General features: G+C 42.8%; 3 protein-coding genes across 9 annotated transcripts in view; 2 read left to right on the top strand and 1 right to left on the bottom strand.

Annotated features, from left to right (window-relative positions):
* abcc8 (ATP-binding cassette, sub-family C (CFTR/MRP), member 8) overlaps positions 1–10989 on the top strand; it is a 54927-nt gene extending 43938 nt beyond the window's left edge. Inside the window, exons 27-39 of the mRNA XM_029433737.1 lie at positions 1531–1697; positions 2649–2876; positions 3498–3590; positions 4196–4298; positions 4712–4825; positions 5270–5390; positions 6922–7052; positions 7135–7213; positions 7364–7472; positions 8076–8179; positions 9211–9344; positions 10104–10166; positions 10708–10989. Coding sequence (XP_029289597.1) covers positions 1531–1697; positions 2649–2876; positions 3498–3590; positions 4196–4298; positions 4712–4825; positions 5270–5390; positions 6922–7052; positions 7135–7213; positions 7364–7472; positions 8076–8179; positions 9211–9344; positions 10104–10166; positions 10708–10845 — 1584 coding nt within the window. The 3' untranslated portion in view covers positions 10846–10989. The remainder of the gene's footprint in view (positions 1–1530; positions 1698–2648; positions 2877–3497; positions 3591–4195; positions 4299–4711; positions 4826–5269; positions 5391–6921; positions 7053–7134; positions 7214–7363; positions 7473–8075; positions 8180–9210; positions 9345–10103; positions 10167–10707) is intronic.
* A 617-nt stretch (positions 10990–11606) lies between these two features.
* kcnj11 (potassium inwardly rectifying channel subfamily J member 11) lies at positions 11607–14405 on the top strand. The gene has a single exon (XM_029433739.1). The coding sequence runs from the start codon at positions 12124–12126 to the stop codon at positions 13279–13281; it is 1158 nt and encodes a 385-aa protein (XP_029289599.1). The 5' UTR covers positions 11607–12123; the 3' UTR covers positions 13282–14405.
* mob2a (MOB kinase activator 2a) overlaps positions 14281–24765 on the bottom strand; it is a 56016-nt gene continuing 45531 nt past the window's right edge. For 6 of the 7 annotated variants that reach the window (XM_029433742.1, XM_029433745.1, XM_029433746.1 and 3 more), the window contains 4 exons: positions 21392–21552; positions 20110–20203; positions 16811–16935; positions 14281–16185 (listed from right to left, as the gene is read on the bottom strand). In XM_029433742.1, coding sequence (XP_029289602.1) covers positions 15866–16185; positions 16811–16935; positions 20110–20203; positions 21392–21552 — 700 coding nt within the window. In that variant the 3' untranslated portion in view covers positions 14281–15865. Of the gene's footprint in view, positions 16186–16810; positions 16936–20109; positions 20204–21391; positions 21553–22277; positions 22589–24765 lie in introns of those variants that run through there. The other variant, XM_029433741.1, reaches the window with a different exon arrangement.

Below are 24765 nucleotides of genomic sequence, written 5' to 3' on the forward strand. Positions count from 1 at the left end.
AGGAGAAAGTCTTGATGTTTGTAGTGGGGAATATTCTGCCTTCTTTCTTTGATAGTATAAATCTCAAATATTTTGACCACATAAGATGTATTCACATACATAATTGAAGCATTTGAGCTGTGAGTGTAAAGAAACAATTGTGTTCTTCAACTGAATACAATAACAATTTTAGCCTTAAGCATTACTGATGTAAAACAACTACTAATACTGTAACTGTCTAGTAGTGTGCATAGTCTGTTTTAAATACTATATCACTGCTTTCAATTTTGGTTGCGACGTTACTTTCTTTACATCTAGAACACTGATTTTGTCCTTTTAATATGAAAAATGTCGTAAATTCTGAAATGATTGAGAATTTGAACTATTTCTTATTTATTTATTTATTAATTTTACACTATTTACAATAAAGGTGTCGTACATAGTACATAGTACATAGTACAGAGTACATAGTACATAGTACAGAGTACATAGTACATAGTACATAGTACAGAGCGTAAAGCCTTCTGAGGTTTGTGACTTTGGTCTATATACATACAATTGGCTTGATTTGACATGATTTCAATTTGAAATGCACATGACTAATTTAAAGTTACTATATGGAACTATAAGTCAGAGTGAATAATGAATCCAATCATTCATGTCTAGGACCCAACTCATTAAGTGGTCCATATAACGGACGCTGCTTATTCACTATGCTTGCTCCATCGCACACACTGTTCCTCACTCCTGCATCACATACCGCCTACAGTTTAAAGTTTTTAGTTTCTATTAGATAGATTGTTTTCACACAGCTCCAGAGTTTAATTATGCTTATAATTCCAGTTCAAGTTCCCCACTCTCTCAAACATGTAATTACTTTTTAACCCAGTTACACATTCAGAGAAGGGTTTTCCAGCTGTGTTTCTGCTTTACTCAGAATTAAAAAGAATAAAGAATTCTTTGTACATTTTTTGCTTTTGTATCACAGTTACTGCTGTACACCTATACAACTAAAGACCGACTTATTCATTCAGTTAATGTATGTTTTTATCATTACTGTCATTTTTACTACTTTTATTCCTCCTGCCTTTTTTTATTGGATTTTTAATTTCCATGAACTTAAAAACTAATTGTAAGTCCGTTGTCCGTCCCGTTCTTGAGAACTCGATATTTCAGGAACGCCTGCAGGGAATTTCTTCACATTTTACACAAACTTCTGCTTACTTGAATTGATTAGATGGGTAAAGGTCAAATGTCGCTGTGACCTCACAAAACACGTTTTTGGTCGTAACTCAAGAGTTCATATACTAATTATGACAAATGTGTAATTGGATAAAGTGATTACATTGTGGACAGACTTGGAGGTAAACTGCAGCTTGACTGGTTGGCATAGGCATACAGGTGCGAGGCGGTAATTATAGTTTGTGGTTTCTTTCTATTGCGTTTTGTTTTAAATGCCATTCAGTAAAGCACTTTGTGCTACATTGTGTGTATGAAAGGTGCTATACAAATAAAGTTATTATTATAACCTCTCCTCCTCTCTCTCTGTAGGGCTGTGCCTTCAGTCACTCGTGGTTTCTGACGGTGTTCAGCGTGCTGTGCTGTCTGGGCATCATCCTGTGTCTGGCCACCTCCGTGGCTGTGGAGTGGACCGGCCTCAAAGTGGCCAAGGAGCTCCACCACAACCTGCTCAACAAGATCATCCTGGCCCCCATGAGGTGTGTGTGTGTCTGTGTGTGTCTCTGTGTGTGTCTGTGTCTCTGTGTGTGTGTGTGTGTGTGTCTGTGTCTCTGTGTGTGTGTGTCTGTGTCTCTGTGTGTCTGTGTCTGTGTCTGTGTGTGTGTGTGTGTCTCTGTGTGTGTGTGTCTGTGTCTCTGTGTGTGTGTGTGTGTGTGTGTGTCTGTGTCTCTGTGTGTGTGTGTGTCTGTGTCTCTGTGTGTGTGTGTGTGTCTGTGTCTCTGTGTGTGTGTGTCTGTGTCTCTGTGTGTGTGTGTCTGTGTCTCTGTGTGTGTGTGTCTGTGTCTCTGTGTGTGTGTGTGTGTGTGTCTGTGTCTCTGTGTGTGTGTGTGTCTGTGTCTCTGTGTGTGTGTCTGTGTCTCTGTGTGTGTCTCTGTGTGTGTCTGTGTCTCTGTGTGTGTGTGTCTGTGTCTCTCTGTCTCTGTGTGTGTGTCTGTGTCTCTGTGTGTGTGTTTGTGCGCGCTGCAGCTCTGCTTCGTGAAGTGTGAAAGAGGCAGAGAGACGTGCTGATACTGCGTGTGTGCCGAAACAGATCATTTAAACAAGGGAACACTGTTAAAAGCATCTTTTTCGCCCCATTACTCGGAGCACCATCTGCTTTCCTTACGCAAAACCCAGGTGACATCACTTGCATAAAGATGCTCACATAACACACGTGCACGTACTGTATATACACCCACATGCACAGCTAAATAAACAAATGTATTTCTCATGAAATAATTCATTCAACCAGATTCATATTGTATCTTATTGTCTTATTGTCAACATGTGGAAATCTCTAAAATATAATTATGGTCTCTAAGGATTTTGTATATTATAGGAAGAATATAATCTGAGAAAATAAAACGGTTTTAAAATGAATTTGTTTATTTTATTAATAATAATTAAACTAGAGTCCTGAGGGTAAAGGAAATGTTTTGTTATCCCTTCAGGCTGTTTGAGACGACTCCGCTCGGCAGTATCCTCAACAGGTTTTCCACAGACACAAACACAATCGACCAGCACATCCCAAACACCCTTGAGTGCCTCTCCCGTTCCACCCTGCTGTGTGTGTCAGCTCTGGGAGTCATCTCCTACGTGACTCCTGTCTTCCTCGTCGCCCTCCTGCCGCTGGCCGTCGCCTGCTACTTCATCCAGAAATACTTCCGGGTGGCCTCCAGGTGAGTCGGACCGACGTGTTGTTCACTGTATGTTTTCATCTTTAGATGTTTGATCAGGACTGAAGCTGCTGAGGACATCAAGGTCATGTCTTCGCTGGGGACGTGGGGTTTTCCTCAATCTGAGTTTACGTTCTACAAAGAACACAGGATTGTTTTTTAAAGGCTGATTCTGGTATTTTTTTATGACTCAACATATTTGAATTTGACTTTTTTGGCCCAAACATGTAGGTTAAATAAAAACAATATGGGGGGAAATGATTTGCGTCCCCCATTAGAGTTAACAGTCACACATCTTTTGATGAAATAATTTATTGTTTTTGGCCAAAATTGAAACCCTGAAAGGATGCAAGATTTGTCTTTTTGTCCCCGTTTTCACCAGCGCTCTAGTGCTTTTATTCTCATAAATAATGAACACATGCACAAACCCACAGTTGTGTTCATCAGTCCAATGTAAGTGGCCGTAATAAGATTTGTTATTCAACTCTTCTCTGAACCTGTCCCGCTTGTCAACCGCATCATTTACAGTGTCCTCGCCACTCCAACCTGAGGACCTTTGATATAATTTGAACTTTGCTTCAGTTGATATTTCCCTCTCCACTGTGTCCTCTGTCTTCTGGTCAGGGACCTGCAGCAGCTGGAGGACAGCACCCAACTCCCTTTACTCTGCCACTTCTCTGAGACAGTGGAAGGTCTCACCACTATAAGGGCCCTCAGGTAATTATTACTGGTTTTTAACTGAATGAGCAATATTATTGTACAACTTTGTTTATGGGGGATATAAACTCTCAAAAATCACTTCACTGTGCAGAATGATGTTTGTGCAGAGTTTGACACCGAAAGGTTGTTTTCACACTCATCTGCTGAAGGTTTCTCTGTGCTCGCCTTCAATCTCAGATAAACACGTGTTTTTGCACATTCATAGATGCTGAAGTGAGGGAGGGGGAGTACATTACTTTTTCATGCTGAAATGCTTTCCTTAATTCAAATATTTTATATTTTCAGGGAAACTAAGACCCATTTTCTAATCATCAAATGATCATTTCCATAATATGATCATTTCAGTTGAAATTGAGTAATTATTACTATTTCACTTCCTGTAATGATACTAATATCTCTCTCATTCAAAACACAACTCCAAAGGTTTAACAATTGAGCAAATATTTTAGTATTAGTGAATTGGTTAATGCTGACACTGAGCCAGTCAGGCTGCAAAGTAGCAGTAAAGAATGACATGACATACTGAGTGTACCTTAGGACGTGACATAACGCATAGAAGAATGAGACAAATAGAAATGAGATGTGTCTTTTTTCATTGGCAGGTATGAGCCCAGGTTCAGACAGAGATTACTGCAGTTCACGGACGCTAACAACATCGCCTCTCTCTTCCTCACAGCAGCCAACCGTTGGCTGGAGGTCCGCATGGTAATGATCTGTCCCCGGCTCAGTTTTCAACACTCAGATCAGTCCTGTTGACTGTTAGTCAGACAGCAGCTGCTTCACATTTCTGTTGATGTTGCTGGCTCCCTCTGTTGGGATCCTGAAAAACTGAATTTTTCATCACTTTACATTCTACAGTATGCTCATGTGATGTTTTGTGTATCGACTGCATGCGGCTCGCTGGGTATATGGCTGCTTGTGTTTCACATTAGCAGAGGAGATAACCTTCAGATGATTATGGATTCATATGCACACACACAGAAAACACACAGAGCTTCTTGGTAACATGTTGTGTATTTGGACAATAAAGTGATCTACGATAATGGATTTACTTTTTTTCAATTATTCAGCGATGCATTATGTTCCTGCTGTAAAGTTGTCATTGTCTCTCTCTGCAGGAGTATATTGGAGCCTGTGTGGTGTTGGTGGCAGCTGTAGCCTCCATCACTAACTCTCTCTACAACCAGCTGTCCACCGGGCTGGTGGGGCTGGGACTGACGTACGCACTTATGGTGAGACTGTGTTTGTGTGTATATATATATTTGCAAAAATATAGCTGCAAATTGTGCATATTCTACCTGATCTAAAATCTGGACAAAAATCATACTTTTTCAAAAAGAGCACTTGCAACACAAACACATTTTAAATATGTCGTAATGTAAAATGCAACTGAAGATCTGCTCATTTAAACGATGGTAATTCATTAATATAAACTACATAGTAAAACTGTATTCTTCCTCAATATATCGTTTTTGTCCAGTGAAAACTACGTGTCTGCAAAAATGAATTTAACATTTTTATATAAACTAAGAATTAAACGTTGTTTAAAAATACTCTTTAAGATCGTTTGTAACATACACCATTGGACTCTTTGACAAATGCATCAAAAAGCGTATGTGCCTACAGTGACATTCACACAACTCCTCCCCCTCTCCCCCTCCCCCTCCGTGTATCAGGTATCCAACTACATGAACTGGATGGTGCGTAACTTGGCAGACATGGAAGTACAGCTTGGCTCAGTCAAGAGGATTAACGGCCTTCTCAAAACTGAACCAGAGAATTATGAAGGCCTGCTCAGTGAGTGCAGCAACACACGCACGGTTCCATCTTAAATTAAACCTTCTTTCACCAACACAAACAAATCAGATCTGGTTTCTAGTCTGACGTTTTTGGCACTGAGTCACTGAGGGAGTTAGTGATGCAGTTGGTCGGTTGTTGTCGGTGCTTTCTCTTTTCTCATTTGTTTTATATATTTATTTATTTTACCTCCAAAGAGCATTGAGGAGGTTTCCTGTTTTACAATAATGACGTGATATAAAACAATGCTTGCAAACAAAATGGCTAATAACAATGTATGATAGCTGAAGGTTAAAACACAGGATAATCATCAAGAGATAAATACAGTGAAGTATAAAAATAGAGAGAGAAATAAACCAGATAAAGTACAGTATAAGTATAGTTAAAAGCATTTACAGTCAATTTAAACAAGATGTGAAATAAGGCCTTTGAATAAAAAGACAGTGCTGGTCCTGCTTCATAGCTAGAAGTAGCCAGCCGACCTTTTGGTAACGATGGTAGTTTCTATCTCTTTACCTGCACAAGTTGATGGTTAGTTGCTGCTCTGTGCGCACAAGAGGACACCGCACGCTCTATTAATTTTCGTGAACCCAGCGGCGTGGCTAGATCAGCTGCGTCCTGCCCAGTGCGTCGGGAGCGAGCCGAGTGCATTTTCCGTGGCCAGGCTCCCTCTGCGCAGCGGTGGCGCAATTGGGCACGAGGTGGGATCAGTAAACATTATTATAGGTGGGTGCATTAGAAGCTGTGACAATCATGGCGTATCACATTCAGTACTTTAACCTCCTTTAATCAACGAGTTATCCCCGTCATGAGGCACTGACGCAGTGTACTCAGAGAAACTTATTGTTGTCTTGGACTACTGAAGTTTTGTACCCGAACAATCTCCATCACATGTTGCTCATCACAGCCACACATCTACCTGTATTATTATTTAAAATGTGGAGCAGCTGTCCAGCAAAACAAATTGTTAAATGTATTATATTCTAATTATTATTACAGTAAAGCAGTACTCAATTGTATGCTACTTCAGTACAACACATATTACCACTACAAAAAAAATGCACATAAACATTTAGTATCCAGGATTCACATAATAGACACGACCGACTACCCGTGTAACAATTTGGCCACAATTTAGCACAATGAGCAAACACGGCCCAGACATAAACAAGGTTTCAAACTAGTCCTGTTGTGATTTCTTCCTCACTCAGGATGAAGTATAAAGTTAGACTACATTTAGTCCACATTCAGGGGTATCATAATGCTCACTTTATCCCACTTTTATCAGCCTTTATAAAGCCTAGTAATCTATCTTACATGCATGTTTCCTTTTAACCAGAAGGGATTTTGTAAATAGGTCAGGGGCTTTTTAACATTAAAATACATTGTTAATGAATTTAACATAAAAAAAATAAAAACTTAATCTGACTCCAATGATTATACATTTAAAGAAAACAATTGTAAAACATTATATCGAGGGGTTAAAAAGGTGAAAGCTAAAGTCCATTGATGTTTCTTGCGTCTGTCTCAGCTGCGTCTCAGGTCCCTGACGGCTGGCCCCGAGAGGGAGAGATCAAGATCCAGAATCTGAGTGTCCGATACGACGCCACGCTGAAGCCTGTGCTCAAAAATGTCAACGCACACATCAACCCCGGGCAGAAGGTAGACAAACTGAGGAAACCTGTGAAACAAAATGCAGTTGCCAGAAAATATGATCACTGAACTTGAAATTGTTTGTTTTCAGGTTGGAATCTGTGGCAGGACAGGCAGCGGAAAATCCTCCTTCTCCTTGGCCTTCTTCCGCATGGTGGACATGTTTGAGGGTACAGTGAAACATCAACGCTTAAATTTAACTAATTAAACAGGTCCTTAAAAGGACTTTTCAAAAACAATGACATGGTTTTTCACAAGCAAGTAAAAATGTCACTGCTCTTTGTAATGTTTTCTATGTGTGATTGATTTTCTTTTCACAGGGAGGATTGTGATCGATGACATCGACATCGCCAAGCTGCCTCTGCAGACGCTCAGGTCTCGCTTGTCCATCATCCTCCAAGACCCAATCCTGTTCAGCGGCGCCATCCGGTACGATTTTTTTAGTAGAAGGGAGAAAACGCAAATCCTTTCTAATAACAGGGCCAGCTGGCAAACTGTGCCACACTTTAAAGACACTTATCTGAAGCATGAGTTGAGCTGAGTGTTTGTAGATAAGAGGACATTCCCTCTAAAAACAACTCCGCCGGAGAGGTTTATTTCTAGACTTCAGCGGCAGTGAACATAAAAGCTTTGTCATGTTGGAGAAGCACAGATGAGGATACATTTAAGGAAGCTGCATGATGTTGTTAGACTTTAGTTTGGGGTATTTCAGTAAGTCAAATGACATAAAAATATATTTACATGTTTGGTGTTTCGGGTCTGACCTCATCACTCCCATACACAGACTGTACACTAAGAGAGAGACACTGAGGATAAGTGACACCAATTCAAATAGATTGGGATCAAGATGAATGTTCACTTCTTTAACGTTAGTGTTGATTGAAGGGAAGGGGTTTAGGTTGATGATGCATTGTTTAGCTAATAAAGTGTGTGTGTGTGTGTGTGTGTGTGTGTGTGTGTGTGTGTGTGTGTGTGTGTGTGTGTGTGTGTGTGTGTGTGTGTGTGTGTGTGTGTGTGTGTGTGTGTGTGTAGGTTCAACCTGGACCCAGAGATGAAGGCTACAGATGAGATGCTCTGGGAAGCTCTGGATATCGCTCAGCTGAAGCCTGTTGTTAAGGCTCTTCCAGGAGGCCTGGGTGAGAAAATCTGTTTCTGTTTTAAAGTGTGTGTGTTTGCACACATAACGACATGACATCTATTGCATGTCTTTTGCTCTTCCTGAAGTTTCTTCAATTCCAGCCAAGCTAGCGGTATGGCAAACATGTGATTAGCCAAATATGCGTATGTATGTAAGTTGGCTGTGAATGATCTGTACAATAAATACAATCATTCCTTCACTGCGGTCCTCACATCTGTCAGCTGCTCCAGTGTATATATAATATATATAGATCAGGCCGCTGTATCAGATGACACCTGAACATCAATTTTTTAACGCCGTGTCCGAACTGTATTCTGTGTGTAGCTGCTCCGTCCTACAAAGTTTCAGAGGCACTTTATTCCTAGCTCCCTTCAGGTCTCAGTTCTGACACAGGAGACCCGACAGATCAGATCAGATATTAGCTGAGAGCCGTGTTCCTCTTCAACAGACGTAACCTACATACATGATGGAAGCACGGGTCCTCCTCTCTGCTCAGTTGTACTCCAGCTGCTCAGTTGTTTCTGTCGGTCATCGTCTACACGTACTTATAAATAAACAGAGAAACCACTCACTACCCTGCTGGGATAAGAGACTGCTGCTGCTCATGTCACCTGATGTATTTCTGCTTCAGTCAATGTGACACTGAAAAATGTGTGTGTGTAGGTGTGTGACATGTTGAAACTGGGCTACTCACTGTTTTAGTTTATCTTCACTGGAGCTGAGATATTGATCTGTAACCCAGGGTTTAATGGCTGCTTAATATTGCCCTTTAATTAAGTTAAATAGTCTTCAGTTGCATATAAAGCCGACAACAGTTAACTGCAGTGAGTCTTTGTTACTGCAGGGATGGTGAGTTTTATAAAAGATATACAGATGGACTTAGTTTGTGAAATGATACAGTATATTTATTATATATATATATATTTAATGCTAAACACAAACTAATAAACATTGTTATTTCTGAAGAATCTGCACATCTGTATACTTTATATTATAAATGTGAAAACAATGTTTTTTTCTGCCCTTCAGATGCCATGGTGACGGAGGGAGGAGAAAACTTCAGCCAGGGTCAGAGACAGCTGTTCTGTCTGGCCAGAGCCTTCGTCAGGAAGAGCAGCATCCTCATCATGGACGAAGCCACCGCGTCCATAGATATGGCAACGGTCAGTGTGTTTTGGGTACCAGAGCAGTAAAAGCCAAAGATGAAAGGAGGTGAAGGAAATAAGAGAAGTGAGATGGTGGAGAGAAGAAGAGGTTTACTCAGTGTGAAGGGTGAAGCATAGAATTAAATGCAGGCGAAATACTGTGAGCCTAGGGGTGTCAGTGCTCTTACTTAAGAGCCTCTCCCGAATGATCGGTCACAAAGAGTAACATTTCTAACTTACAATAATGCAGCTGCACTGCCCTCGAGGAAATACGGCCGAGCGTTTAATCAGGCATCAACAAGATGAGGAACAAGAGAGGTGACAGATAGAAGAACAAGCTTCAGCAGGGTTGAGGATAAAATGATAAAAGATACGTCTTTATTGATCCCTAGAAGGAACGTTCAGGTGTTGCAGAAGCACAAAGACATAATTAAGTACAGATAAATAGAGAAGTAAAAAAATAAAAATAAAATAGGAGGTATATACAACTAGTATGAGTAGAAACTATATGAGAATGAGCTGTACAAGAGGAAGTAAAGACAAAGTAACGAGATAAAGTGGCACGGTATGATTGATAACAGCGAGTATATTGTATATTATACTATGACTTTTATGACATACTATACTAGACTTTGAGATACTATATTATAACTCTTCTGTGACATACTGCACTATACATTCTTTATATCTTTTTTGACATTCTAAATGGCTCTTTATTTTACTTTGTTGTCTTGATTCTCAGTCATCATGAAAGTGAACCTTCCTCTGTCCTCACAGGAGAGCATCCTACAGAAAGTGGTGATGACTGCTTTTGCTGACAGAACAGTGGTTACTATAGCAGTGAGTATCTCCCCCCCCCCCCACACTGCGCCAGGCATTTACAGTAAAGCATGCAGCGCTCCCATTTCCCCCTGAGAGCGCCGACCTTCGTCCTGCACTGCTGATGCAGTTCTTGTAAAGTGATGCAAAGCAGCACACAGAAGCAGCGTGGACAAGAAAAACTATTTCTGTAGGATTGTGATGAATAAGAGAGGAATTTAAAAATCAGAGCAGATGCCAGACTTTCAGGACGATTTAGCTGCTGGATTATTCAGGTTATTTCAAGATAAAATAAAGTTCATCCATGAATATTAAAATGTCATAACTCTTCACTTTAGATGAGATGAACTTGGAAATGAATGAAACCTGTGATGAATTAAAAAGGATGTTATTTTACTGTGTTTTATGTTTTCCTGAACCAGAACCTCTTTTTTCATCTCCTGCTTTAGTTTGACAGCCAGTTTTATTACATTTATATTGTACTTAAATTAAATGACATTTGTTGTCATAAAGCTTTGATGTTTGTTTCAAAAGACTTTGTTTCTTCCTCTCCACCACTCAGCATCGTGTCCACACCATCCTGAATGCTGACCTGGTGATTGTGATGAAGCGGGGCATCATCCTAGAGTACGACCGGCCCGAGGCCCTGCTGGACAAGGAGGACAGCATCTTCACCTCCTTTGTGCGAGCAGACAAGTAGCACAAAAAGAGAGGAAGCATGAGAGGAAGTCATTCAAAGTGCAATTGTCCCATGGAAGATATATTCCTTTTATTTTTTAATCATGTTGTACAATATTTGTACATAAAATAGTTAATTCTTTGCTAATAAAACATTAAAATATAATTTACATGTGTGTTTTTTTGTTGGGGTTGTTTGGGAAAAAGGACTGGGATGATGACTTTTATTGTGCTTGTGTGAGAGACTTTATGAACTGTTCAAAACAAATGAGTCACCGGAAGATTTTCAGGTTTAACATGAGCGGAGGAATACATAATATTGTCAGGCAAGACGAGGCAAAGAGCCAGAAACACAGAATAGTGATCATCTTCATATACACAGGGGGGACAAAGGGGGAGGGGCGGCTGCACCTGCTGCAGCCAGGACTGACATGAGACATTAGTAAGTTATGGCATGCCAGAGGAGCCTGTAAAATAAAGTTTCCACGGGTGGTATGTAAAGGAGAAGGTGGAAAACCCGGGACTGGATGTTAATGAAATTACTAAATCTGGGTCCTATGGCTGCACAGTCCACTTTCTATTCATGTAAAGGGAAGTTTAAAGCAAACAGCCTGAGGAAGATTTAGTGTAGAGTGCCCTATATTTAACCCATTATATATTCAGAGTATGAGCTGCATGCCTGTGGCCTTTAAGGCTGCACAACTGGACAAATATGTTAATGCGTGATGGGCCTACTCTGCAATGAAAGTCCCAGGAAAGACAGCAGAAAGATGGTGGAGGGGGGGGGAGCACCTCTCCATCTAACAGCGTCCCCATCTCACGTTACCGAGCTGTAGTGAAGTGGTGGAGTCAGCACAAACCCTAACTGAGCCACTAAAGCCTACCTTCTCACACAAAGGTGATCAATCCCTGCATCAACATTTTACACTGAATTTCTGTGGCGAGTGCGCACCACCGGTGAGTCGATTCACAATGGAACGGGGCGGTGCGGCGAATCTATGCCCGGTCTGTCGGTGGGTGTTGTGAGTGACGGCGGCAGCTGAGGAGCTGGAAAGATAATTTTCTCTTGGGACTTCGCGCTTGTGGAGTGCCTTATCTGGAGGCAACGTGAGGAGCGCACATACAGCCAGAAAACGGACATCTCCTTCTTCCCTCCTCCTGCGCCCAACAGCTGCTGAGGAGCTGCCCGATTAGTAAGAAATAAACACCGAGAAAGCAGGAAATTAACCTTTTAGCAGTGCAGAGACAAGGCCAGTACATTCAAAGCCAAAAGGCTGCGGGCCCATAGTATGGGAGCGCTATGTTGTCCAGGAAAGGACTCATTCCTGAGGATTACTTGCTGACACGTTTGGCTGAGAATGTCTTGCAGCCAAAGTTCAAAGACAAACGGAGGAAAGCTCGGTTCGTCGCAAAGAACGGCACCTGCAATGTAGCGCACACCAACATCCGAGAACAGGGCCGGTTCTTGCAGGACGTCTTCACCACTCTCGTGGATTTAAAATGGTTCCACACGCTCATCATTTTCACCATGTCCTTCCTGTGCAGCTGGCTCCTTTTCGGGATGATCTGGTGGCTCATTGCCTTTTCGCACGGCGACTTGGACCAGAGGGGAGACGACTTTGTTCCGTGCGTAACGGACATCCACTCCTTCGCCTCCGCTTTCCTCTTCTCCATAGAGGTCCAGGTGACCATCGGCTTCGGGGGCCGGATGGTCACGGAGGAGTGTTTCTCCGCCATCCTCGTCCTGATCGTGCAGAACATCGTCGGGCTGCTCATCAACGCCATCATGCTCGGCTGCATCTTCATGAAAACCGCGCAGGCCAATCGGCGCGCAGAGACGCTCATTTTCAGCAAGCACGCAGTCATCTCTGTCCGAAACAACAAGCTGTGCTTCATGATCCGCATCGGGGACCTGAGGAAAAGCATGATCATCAGCGCCACCGTGCGGCTGCAGGTGGTCAGGAGAACCGCCACCCAGGAGGGCGAGATGGTGCCTGTGGACCAGGTCGACATTCACATGGATAACCCAGTGGGCACCAACGGTATCTTCCTGGTGTCCCCGCTCATCATCTGTCACGTGATCGACAAGGACAGTCCTCTGTATGAGATGTCCGCTTTCGACCTGCAGCACGAGGAGCTGGAGGTCGTGGCAGTGCTGGAGGGGGTGGTGGAGACAACGGGCATCACCATGCAGGCCAGGACCTCCTATGTGTCGGAGGAGATCCTGTGGGGGCAGCGCTTCGTGCCCACAATCTCTGAGGAGGACGGCATGTACGCGGTGGACTACTCCAAGTTCGGGAACACCGTGAAGGTCCCGACTCCGTTTTGCAGCGCTAAGAAACTGGATGAGGCTGGCGGCATCGCTCGGTTTAAACTGAACGAGGGCGTCACCTTGCGGGCGACCGTGAGAAAGCGGCGGGGCACCCCGGCGGTGCGCAGGTCCAGGATGGACACTTAAAAAGTGAACTATGTAAACCATGTCTGCCAGCATTTTATATGAGAGTTAATTATTTAGGTTTGAAGATAGTTAGATGACTAATACTTGTTTTATTATTAATATCTTGCTGTAATCAATAATCCAAATCTCATCTCTATATGCAGTAAAATGTAGACGCACACGCTTTTTACTCAGGGTCAGTGTGAAAATGCCCAAAGACAGATGCACTGAGTATTATGGGATGCAACAGTTATAAACAAACGAGGTGTTCTGGTACCCAGAATGAAGAGAAAGTCCAATTTGGGTGCGTTTGAATCTTTTCTTTTTAATCAAGAGTGACTGCATGTATGCATAAGCAATAAAGGAGAAGCTTCATGTAAAGTGTGTTGTGGACGAAGAGGCCAACTCGTGATTTAAAAAGGGACAATGATATATTGTATTTCTATTGAGTTAGAGGACTCACAGGCAGAGCCCGACTGATACTGGAGGTTCGAGTCTGATATCAATATTTGAGTTTGGAAAATTCAGTAGACTTGATGATCTGGAACATTTTTGATAATAACTTCAATTTGGTTAATCATTTGAGACCAGGATATGTGCAGGACTTTCAACAGATGAATACATTTGTCGTGTGATATGTCATAAGTCAATATCAACGGAGACATTTTCCTGGCTCATTTAAAGTGAGAATTGAAGCAGGCTGAGATTTTCTGACTTTTTAGTCCCTAAACTGCAATCCTACATAACCATCTTTTTTATTGGACCCTCCCCGTCTGATTGATTTCCACATCTTTCAAATTATATGCAAGTCTGTACTCACCAAGCTATTTTCACAGTCACAGGAGACTTTACACGATTGATTTTTTACAGACCAAGCAGTACTCATGACCAGTAAACTAGTCGAGTTCCCCTTTAAAATTAGCATCATGTTTATGAGGCTGCACGCAAGATGCTCATGTTTCTTTCCTCTTGCAGTAATTTACACAAAACACATAAGATACAAAAGACACCGAGGCAAAATGGCATTTCTCTTTTATTAGATTATAATCCGCAGAGCTTAAAATATTAAATTGCTTTTAATTTAGTTAATAATTAAAATACATAAAAACGAGAGCCAAAACTGAAGAACCCTGCAAAAACAAAAACAAAAAATTAAAATAAATAAAAAAGGAGAATTATAAACCCAATCCTCCTCCATACAGAGGCTATGTCTGACAGAACCCGCTTGCGATTCTTTGTACAGTAAAGTCCAAGCAGACTGTGCATTTTCTATACATGTGTAATGATACCATTATTGTTATTATTTCAGAACTAATTCTCCTCCGATGTTCTTTTTTAAAATGCAAATTTTAAAAAGGGACAGGTAAAAACAATAAACCAGAAGTGGAGATTTATTTGTTTTGCACTGGGAGTACTGGTGACTGTTAAACAGCAGAGCAGCTCCACACCATCTACTCGCACCCTTCTCTCTGTCTCCATCTCTGCCTCTGTGGGCTTGCAGACATTACCTCATGTCTTTGTCCTTCTGTGCTGCTGGAGTGGGTGTCGGTGGTGGTGGTGGTTTGGGAGGGGGGGGGGAGGGGGGCTGCTGCTATGCTGAACACCAGCAAACAGCGCTGATTTAGCCTCAAATGGGCACCAGTCTGTTTTAAAGCATCGACTCTCTGATCAGATTAAATATCTAACACACACTCTTTATATTTTCCTCTGTCTCCCTGCTTCTGTGGCCTTCTCTTCATGTTTGCTGCCCTCTACAGGTTGGCTCCGGGACAAGTTTGTTAGGGGTACACCATGTGATTATGTGACTATAGTTAAACACGATCAACATCTGTCATGAAGGACTAAGCAGTCTGGTGAAAGAGGGACAGAATGGAAACAAAGAGAGTTAACTTCTCTCTGGCAGCAGTGACGTATTCTCTCCTGAGTAGGAAGCGCTTTAATCATCCCCCACAAAAACAACCCAAACAGTGATTGGCTAGTATTGCCCCGTCAGGCAGTAACGTGGCTCCCTACTGACCAGTGTATTGGCCGTACGCCTGCAGGCCGCCTCCCGCCGCTGCAGGAAGAGGGAAGGATGAGCCCGCAGGTGAGCAGAGACGCCTCTTCTCCACACATTAACAACACTGTACAATAGTAGGTTGAAGCAAAGCAGAGCCCCCTTCCTGTACTGTATGTTAGGTAGAGGACAGATGGAGGTGAAGGGCCGATGGACACACTGCACCCCTCCCTCCCACAACAAAAAATAAACTGAATAAAACTAAAAAAAAAATAGAAATAGGGAAATAAAACCAAAAAATGAAACATACACATACTTTTTTGTTCCTAGTTTAAATTGCAGAGAAGATGGGAGGGATTTGCCCCTGGGAGGAACGCTCACGCCAATTCCTGCTGGCGTGACAAACCCCTCCCCGCCACCCCAAACCCCCCCGAAACCCCTCCCCCCCCTTCCTTCCGGCTGGTAGGTTGGTGTTGTAGCGAAATATAAGGGTAGTGGAAGGTCTCTATGTCCTGCTGGCACTGAGGAAGGGGGCCAGGCTGTCTTTCCTTCTCTCCTCTATCTTATCTTCAATCACCCCCGGGGCTGCTGTCTCACTGCCGCCCCCACTCATCTCTCCGTCACGTGGTTTTGTGAAGAAGGGGAGGGCGCTGAGTCTGGGGCGGAAGGGTCCGGGGTGGGCGCAGGTGGTGGGACAGGGGTGCAGAGGATTTCGGACAGGTCGTCCATTATAAAGGTCTCCTTGGGGTCGACCAGGTTGAATTCCCTTACGAAAACGATGAAATGTGCATACAGAGTGTTCAAGTGGCCCTGCAGGTCCAGAGCCACCGTCTCTTTAAAGTGCGCCCAGTAGAGGTGAGCCAGCACGTGGAACAGGTACCGGCAGATCTTCTTCACCAAGGACTCAAAGGAGTTTGGGAACTCTTTGCCTAAAGGAAACAAAACCAAACAGGAGTGGCTGGATTAGGCACAGGAATCAGTTTGAAAGACTTGTGTTGTTTTATAGTCTGTGAAAGACACAAATACACAACGTGTTCATCTGTCTCTAAATACTTTCTGTACAATGATACACTCAGTTAAAAGGCCATTTGTTTCAATTGAAAACGTAAATCACAAATATTTACAAAATGTTACTCAAACTGGAAATTTGTTGGGGAATATTTTTTAGCCGCGGCTTGAAACACAATGTGCGCTCTAACATCTCTTTTTACTGCAGCAGGACGGAGTATCAACTCAACGTATCAACTCAACATAAAGTACAGTGACCCGTGTAGCGTGTTCTTAAGACTTTGTTGACATATAGCATGCCACCAGTCTTATTCTTTTATGAATAAAAGTCTAACCCCAGGCCTTTTGAATAATATTAGAGCTGAAATGACAATTAATCAATTATACAGCACATTCATTGGCTCTAAATAATATCACTATATTTTTTTCCACAAATGTTTATAGTTGGACCACCACTCATTGACTCTCTCCCTCTGAGGCAGCAGGGGGCAGCAGTACAACATCAGTTACTTCTAAGACACCGTAAACCTTCAGAGGAAAACTCACCATATTTTGTAGGAAAGATTTCCTCATCTGTGACCAGTTTCTGACAAAGACTCATTACGAAGTCGACATATTGTGGAGCAGTGCACTTCGTCTTCTTCCCCCTCTCGTCATACCAGTAGTATATTCTAAAAAGACAAAGAAAACAGAACAATCCCGTTGTCAGTTACAACTTGCAAAATAACATTTAAGACATATTGAGGAACAGGAAACTATTACACAACTGTGACGTAAGGTTTAGGTAATCATAATAAATGTTTTCTAAAGAAGGCTTGTGGTTGAAGACACAAAAAAGATTATTTCCTGGCACACGAAGTGATGACATTTTTAATTCAAGCAGGAACTTGCAACATGCAGGTGACTATGACACATAATTGGCCTATCAGACATCACCTGGGCCTATTTCCTCATTTAGAAAATTAATTCTCCCACTGACGTCTCACGTTCAGAATGAAAACTATAAGCTGTCTCATACCGACACATCTTTATCCAGATATGATGTCTGAATGTTTTCATTTCCGTGGACTTTCTGAACTCCCTGACATGGAGCTTTGATTTCCTGATTGGGCCAAATTCCCTGCTGCTACAGGAGTTAACAGGACCCTGACCCCTCTTGGTCCCGCTGCTGATCAAACGTTTCCGGAGGGGGTGACCCAGATAGCTCGGATCGGAGTTATAGTTAACAAATGTCAAACAGCAGGTCAGAAGCACAGAGCCAGTCACGCTAAAAGGTCAGCAGACACCTTAGAAGTAAGAGGAATGAGCTAACCAGGGAGGATGCAGTGAAACAGGACTCGTAACCACGGAGACAAAGGGCCAGCTGACTGATCAGCGAGCTGGAAAGGTCGATTAATAAGCTGATGAAACGGTGAAAATAAATGTGCATGCAGGTGTTACTGTTGGCAGTGGGGGTCTGGGAGGCAGTGGGGCAGACATGACAAATCCTGAGGAATTTAAAGCGTCCACATAGCTGACCACCAGACTCTGACAACACACTCACTCAGGATTGTGTGTTTGTGTGGGAGAGACACTGACCAAACTACAAGCACTCCGACACGATGAAACTATGGCCATATACAGTATGAACAGCGCTACAGAGTTTGGTTTACGAACACACAGGTTAGGGCTTGAAAGGATTTTATTGAATATATATATATATATATATATATATATATATATATATATATATATATATATATATATATATATATATATATATATATATATATAATATATAAATATAAATATATTTTAAATCTCCTCTTCCCTCTCTAATCTCCCAGCAATTGTTATAATCTGTATTTTGGAGGTTATAAGTGATCATGAAGTGGGACTGGTGGCACACTGTACAATGTGGGGACACACAACATATATGGTTATATGATATATGGCTGTACCGGTACAGTGTGTTTGTTTAAGGGATGTAATAAAAGCAGTGTCTATGACGGATTGACACTCCAAGGACAAATGTTCAGGTAAACAGATTAAATGTTTGCAATTAAGGTAAATCACTACCTGAATGTTTTGCAAACTATTTTTAGATAGGAAATAAAATATTTGATAAGATATTTGTAATGGTTAACCTTCTGATTCGTCACCAGGCCTTGGCAAGTAGTTTACATGATCAGATAAGGAATTGGACATTCCCATAAGAACCCAACACTAATGAAGAGAGTGAACACACACACGGTTCTGGCTATCTCCCTGTTCCCCTAGTCATCCTATGCTAAACCCCATTCAGTGGCTCTCAGGCCTGCAGACGCGCACACACGCACACGCACACATGCACACACACACACAATGGGCCTAAATAGCCACCAAATGGTTCCGTTCCCTCATAGCTCATGGAAACATTTTCTTCCAAAAATAGTGCTGAGCTCTGCCTTCGGGCAGGAGCTCTGACACTGCTGCGACTGTGGTTCAGTCAGTTTTTACCACGGGGGGGGGGGGGGGTTCCTGCACAGTCAGGAAAGGGTGGGGTGCCGGACAGCGGAGAAGGTACAATCATAAATGGTGGGCCTCTTCTTAGAAACACAGTTTTACTGAATTTATTAATATTTTAGTTGAATCCGGAGTGTAAACTAAAAAGTGCTTTCTAAGACATTGCTCTGTTTTCCACAGGTCAATAGACAGTGCAAACAAAACCCCGGTAATCTGCACGTCTCTCTCCACTTTGCACATACCGCAGGCAAAGCATATTTGCTTCTTCCATTTTCTCAGGGTGTGTGTTTGTAGCAGTAGCTTAAGGTAACAGCAGTGGAAATACCCAGTGTTGACTGAGAGGTTAACTCGTGACGAGTTTGTCTGTCACAGCAAATCTGTCATTTTCAATGGTTGTGTTGTTGGTCATTGTCATTTTTACACATGCACTAGTAGACTGCATGTAATGTGTGAAGAGTTGTATCGTGAGTGTTGTGGAGAATCAGGTTTTTCCAGTCTTCAGGATAGACAGGGGGAATGACGGCATCTCTCCTAAGACAAGGGCTCACACATAAAGACGGCACCCCGCCCTGACAAGGAAAACTAGTTAGATAAATGTTAGTCACCTCCCCTTCTGTTAACATGGCATGAATAGGCTTCCATGTTATGATTATCCTCTAACATTAACTATTGCAGTTAATGTCCTGCTTTACTGCGCACAGTAGCACATAACCACCTTTTATTACTCATTAATTCAGCGGCAGTTAACCTTCTAAAAACATCGCAGACATTTTTCACGTACAACGACGTACTCTTTTTGTAACAGTTTGATCACAGCACTCCATCTAGGCAGTGTGTGTGACGTGAATATAATGATATTGGCAGACTTCAGGTAGCAGCAAGAAACACAGGCTGGACTGCAGGGGATTAAAGGAGAAGCTGCACCAGGTCTATCCCCAGTATTTCTCCAGTCTCTCGCTGCTCTGCTCCGTGATTCTTGGCTGTTTTTTACCTCTGGGGTGCTGGTGGCTTTTATCTGACTCAAAATCTGACTCTATCTGAGAATCTTCTATAATAATGAATATGCAGTTCTGCAGTACAGACACAGCAAGCACAATGTACACAATGTACATACTTAATGTACAACAGCCCATCGGTAAATAAACAGCTCGCTGCATTATACTGAATCTGCATACTACGACATACGACTATGTGGGAAAAGTAAAAGACCAAAATGAACCCGAGAGCACCCTCTGGGTTTTTGAGTTTTCCCTCGCTGGCTGGAAAAAACCTCTTGATGAATTAACACATTTCTGATGAATAAACCAATGGGCCTCGGCAGGTGAGCGATGAATAAACCAAAAGCGTTGTAGATAGCTTACGTGTTGCAGGCCGTCATGGCTTGACAGGTGTCCCCAGTGCAGAACTCTGAGATGGTGCTGTACTGCAGGTTGATAAGATTGAAGAATGTTGTCGCTGTAGCAAGAAAACAGAGATTTTCATGTCAGTCAGTGTGTGTCGTCTGTTATACAGGAAGAAATCAAAGGGAAGACACTCAAATACTTTTGTATGCCAGAGTGATGTGAATGACTATTTACTGCAGCGTATCTGTCACTGTGATCAATGGGACAACAACATGCACACTAATCCATCCAAGGCGTGTGAGCCTTAGAAAAACAGACATAATGGGAGGTGGCTGCAGCTATCGCAAGCGTTTTAGTTGTTGCTCTAGTTACTTAAAACTGAAACAGGTATTACTGCCACAGTAATAATAACCTGCAGCTTATGAGGCTTAAATATGGTGGAACAATCTACTATAAAGTAAAGGAAAAGGAAATGGCCAACTTTGTGTTTATCTAAAGAATATCCAGTTGGTTTACACATGTGGTCAGAATGAAATGGCTCCAATCATTATTGATTTGGTTAAACAAACCATCTAATCAAAACATAGCTCAGCACTATTGTTTGTGCTCAAGCTGAAGCCCAACTCGTGGAGGTTACAAGTTGATACAGGCCAGTTGACATTACTTCTAATTTCAACACACTAACATGTGAAGACATGTCCCATCTGCAAGAATGCTTGTTATTTCCTTTTCCCATGCTAGCACCTGGATGATACGTAACCAAAACAAAGTGAGGGAGACAGACAAAATAAAGAGTTTCATAAGATTGATCAAGCAGCCAGGCTGCAAATGAGTTTACTCCAGAAACGATGCTCATAATGACAACTATACATTTCAATACAAGTTAAAACACTGGAGCTGGCAGTAAACGATGTGTTTAAAGAAGGGGTGTGCGGTGTTATTGCCGGGCCTGGATCCTGTTATGGGCTTGGCTCTGTCAGAGTTGCAGCTCCAGCACTACTGGAACATCTCGTCATCTCCAGACAAGTGCATACCCATTTGGAAAAACAATTCCAAACCTTTGAGGAAACTTTAAATAAGTCTGAGCACTGAGCTTGACAAAAGAATTTTGATGGCGTAAATATGATAATTGGCTGTTTTTACATTCTAACAATGACCATGTTAAATTGCGTACAGGCTTAGAAGTACAGCAGTGGTTTCTGTTGTCTGTACAGGACCTCATCCTCAGCTATGTGCTCGACTGTTTGAGTTACTCCACGTATCCTACATATATGCCATCATTGAATACATAGTCACTCACTGTTGCTGGCTAGCCATTCGTTGAGGTCTATCTCTCTGGGCAGCACCACCAGCTCCTTGAGGTCGAAGTCCACCACACGGATTTTTGTGTACTCTAGCTCCAAGTACTGCTTCTTCTCTTCTGTCGGAGGCTTCTTTCCATTTGGCTTCGTCTTCGACTTCCTGCAACGTAGAAGAAAAGAGGACCGGTTAGGGAGTTGTAAATGACTCAATATGGGCAATATAAGATGACTGAAGTTAGACAGCGAGAGTTCAAAAGAGCCTAAGAGTACATTTACTGTTTAACTGGACACCTTACATAATTGGAAGAAATGTAATATCTTAACTCTAAGTTACAATACACAAACCGTCTGTGACTTTTTCAAAACTGAATTCACAGCAACCATAACAAAGAATCCTCTGTTGCTGTACCTGACCCCTAACTCTGACCTCTGACCTAATGTTAGGTCTATAGCTTCCACACAGACAGCCGTCCCCAGCGCCTTGTACTTCCACTGCTAGTTTTAGCACAGGGATGTCATATCACACTCTTCCTGCACTTCCAGGGCTGTAACCTCTCCTCCCCCAGCCCCTGCTCCCTGTCTGTATCAGTGGAGGCAGTGCAATATGTAGGGGGTCAAAGGTTGGAAAGCTTGATACATGAGTGAGACAAATAAACAGAGGCACAGTTGTCTGGGACAATCTGGGGTTAATGTAATTGACAATCTTCCTTCCCCAGTATTCTGTTCAAGGCTTTCCTTATTAGTAATGACTCTATCCCTACATATCTATTTCATCTTGGCTCTGCAGCCGTTGTTTGGGTTTGACTAAGTGCAAGGGAGTTTCAGTGTGCTCCCTGAATGTATTGTGCTTTTGTAGACCCTAATTTCCGCCCGTCTTGCGCTCACCCCCTCAATCTCTGGTTCTTATCCCTCCTCTCTCCACACCCTCTGTCTAAACACAATGATCCAGCAATGTGTTCTTGGCTCTTTCCCCTTTCCTTCCCAGTCATACTCCCAGAAGACGGCAGCCCTGGCTCCTGGACCTGCAAAGCTGTTCTAACAGCACTAATGACGAGGGATCATAAACACTGTTTTTCAGCAGCAGCCAAAAAACCCTTCTCATTGGACTTCACGGGAAAGAAGCGATGACTGGTGGGATTTCTACAGGAAATTCACAGTCCACATGCAGCCAGAGATATCAGGAATAGATTCGGAGAGAAAGGATAGAGAACAGAAGGAGTGAGAGCCGAGGGGGAGAAAGGAATGAAGACCGGAGGTAGATCGACATAGGCCCAACTGATATCCATGGGAACTAATAAACACTCACAAAACATGACAGGACTGTGGAGCACGAGGCCTCTTGGCCAGAGCGCAGTGTTCAAAAGCCCAGTTTAATTCCCCTCTCCAGGAAGCATCACCCTGCTTTCCACCTCAGCAAACAAGGGAAGGCATGTCAACACGTGGATGTATACAGAGCCAGCAGCCATTTACTTTGTAAATGTTTAAGTTTCCCCCTTTACATGTCCGCTGTTGTCTAATTTAGCGGTCAGGAGAAATGCTTAGCTGTAAACAGCCTGTGGGCCTCATCTGAAAACGTTAAGATTTGAAGGACCAACACTTGCACAAACACATTCACAGACACACAACGCTACTCAGGTTCTCATTAATTGGGTAATGATTCATCAAGGTGCTCGGCTCTTCCTATCCTGAGCGTGTTTTGGCCTCATTTAAAAAACCAAGGACACCACAGATTACACTGCTGGCTAATTATTAATGAGTGGCCACTTTCTGTTTCACCTCTTTTCTCATGTTGCTTAGCTCTTTCGTTCTGTCCCCCCTCTTGGGTTTTTACAATAGCTCGTCTTTCTTTAGGCTTGTGTTTCTACACTTTCCTCTTCATGGCTGTAGGCTCACCTGTTCAAACCGCCTATTGAATGTTCAGGGTCAAAAGCCTCAGGCCTCGCAGATCGATCCTTGTATTTTCTTTTGATCTCTTTTCGACCGTCTTTCTGTCCACAACTATTATTCTATGACTTCTACTCTGACACACATTTTAAATTAAATTAATTTTTATTTTTTGAATGAAGGCTTCTTCCCATATCTGTTTTTATCATTGGTTTAATTTCTCCTTATCTCTGTTTCCTTCCTTCTCCCCCTCAGAACAGACAAAAAACCTTCTTCCTGCTCATGAGGGCACAGACAGATTCATGTGGTCTGTGTGGTTTGCGCTGTGAGCTACATGTTCCATCATGTGAAAGAGCTTTAGAGCATGGAGCTTCATCTACAGATATCGTCAGCTTTCACAACTTTTCAAAGACTCTACTAAGCCCCTCAGAAAAAAACATTTGGCTCCTGTAAAAGGTTCACGTTAGTTCTCCCCCCCCCCCCCCCCCCCCCTACCCTGTTCCTTTCCTTTTGAAAACATTATGTTTCACTGAGCTATTTCCTGCCTCTTTCCCTCTGTAATTTCATCATTTTCCATAAAAACGCCTCCTCTACCTCTTGAGAACATTTGTGTGGTAAGGGGAGGTGAAATTCTGGAGCTATTAGTTTATTTTAGGATAAAGAAAACTTGCCCTCTGCCAGCACTCCTCCCCTCATACGTACATAGTCTGTCTTCATTGCAACACACACGCGGCTTTGTCTGTTCTTGGTAAAGTTCTCCAAGGTCTTTGCCATAAAAGGCAGCAGATGCCTCTTTCTCCCTCACCAGATCAGTGACAGATCAGGGCAGGCCAGAAGGCAGGAGTGGAGGGGAAGGGAGGCCAGGCACATGTCTCCGGCAAGGGGGGACAGCCACAGCTTGCCTGGCACCAACAGGAACTGGCCAGACTCACAATCCAGAAAACCAACTCTAGGCTCGGTGGAATAACAGTCTACAAAGAGCCATGAGAAAATCATGTGCACAAAACTGACGTCTTTTCAACTTTTCAAGGAGGGGAGGAGGGCGTGAAGCAGGAAGACAGACAAGTTGGTGTTTATCTGCAATAAAACACAATAAGGAAATAAGGTTGTATAGTCGGGTGACACAGAGGTCAGTGCTGCAGGAGTGACAGCTGTTCAACTGTGTCTGTTAGCCACTCTCTTATCCCTTTCACTTCCCAGCAACACCACCTCCCCCACCGTCTTCACTCACTACCTTTCCTGCTGTACCATGAGACACACACACACACACACACACACACACACACACACACACACACACACACACACACACACAGGCTGAAGCCCCCTTTCCCTTTTCACGGCGGACCCAGCTGGTCACAACAGCTGCATCACAAGCCTGATCCCACCAGAGACCTCGAGAAAATCCAGAAGAAGAGAATCCTGTCTGGTCTGAGAGAGGACGCTTGTGCAAGCACGCGTATGTCCGCCAAGTCTGTGTGTGTGCTAC

The sequence above is a fragment of the Cottoperca gobio genome, chromosome 6, assembly GCF_900634415.1.
Source record: "Cottoperca gobio chromosome 6, fCotGob3.1, whole genome shotgun sequence".
Lineage (NCBI taxonomy): Eukaryota > Metazoa > Chordata > Actinopteri > Perciformes > Bovichtidae > Cottoperca > Cottoperca gobio.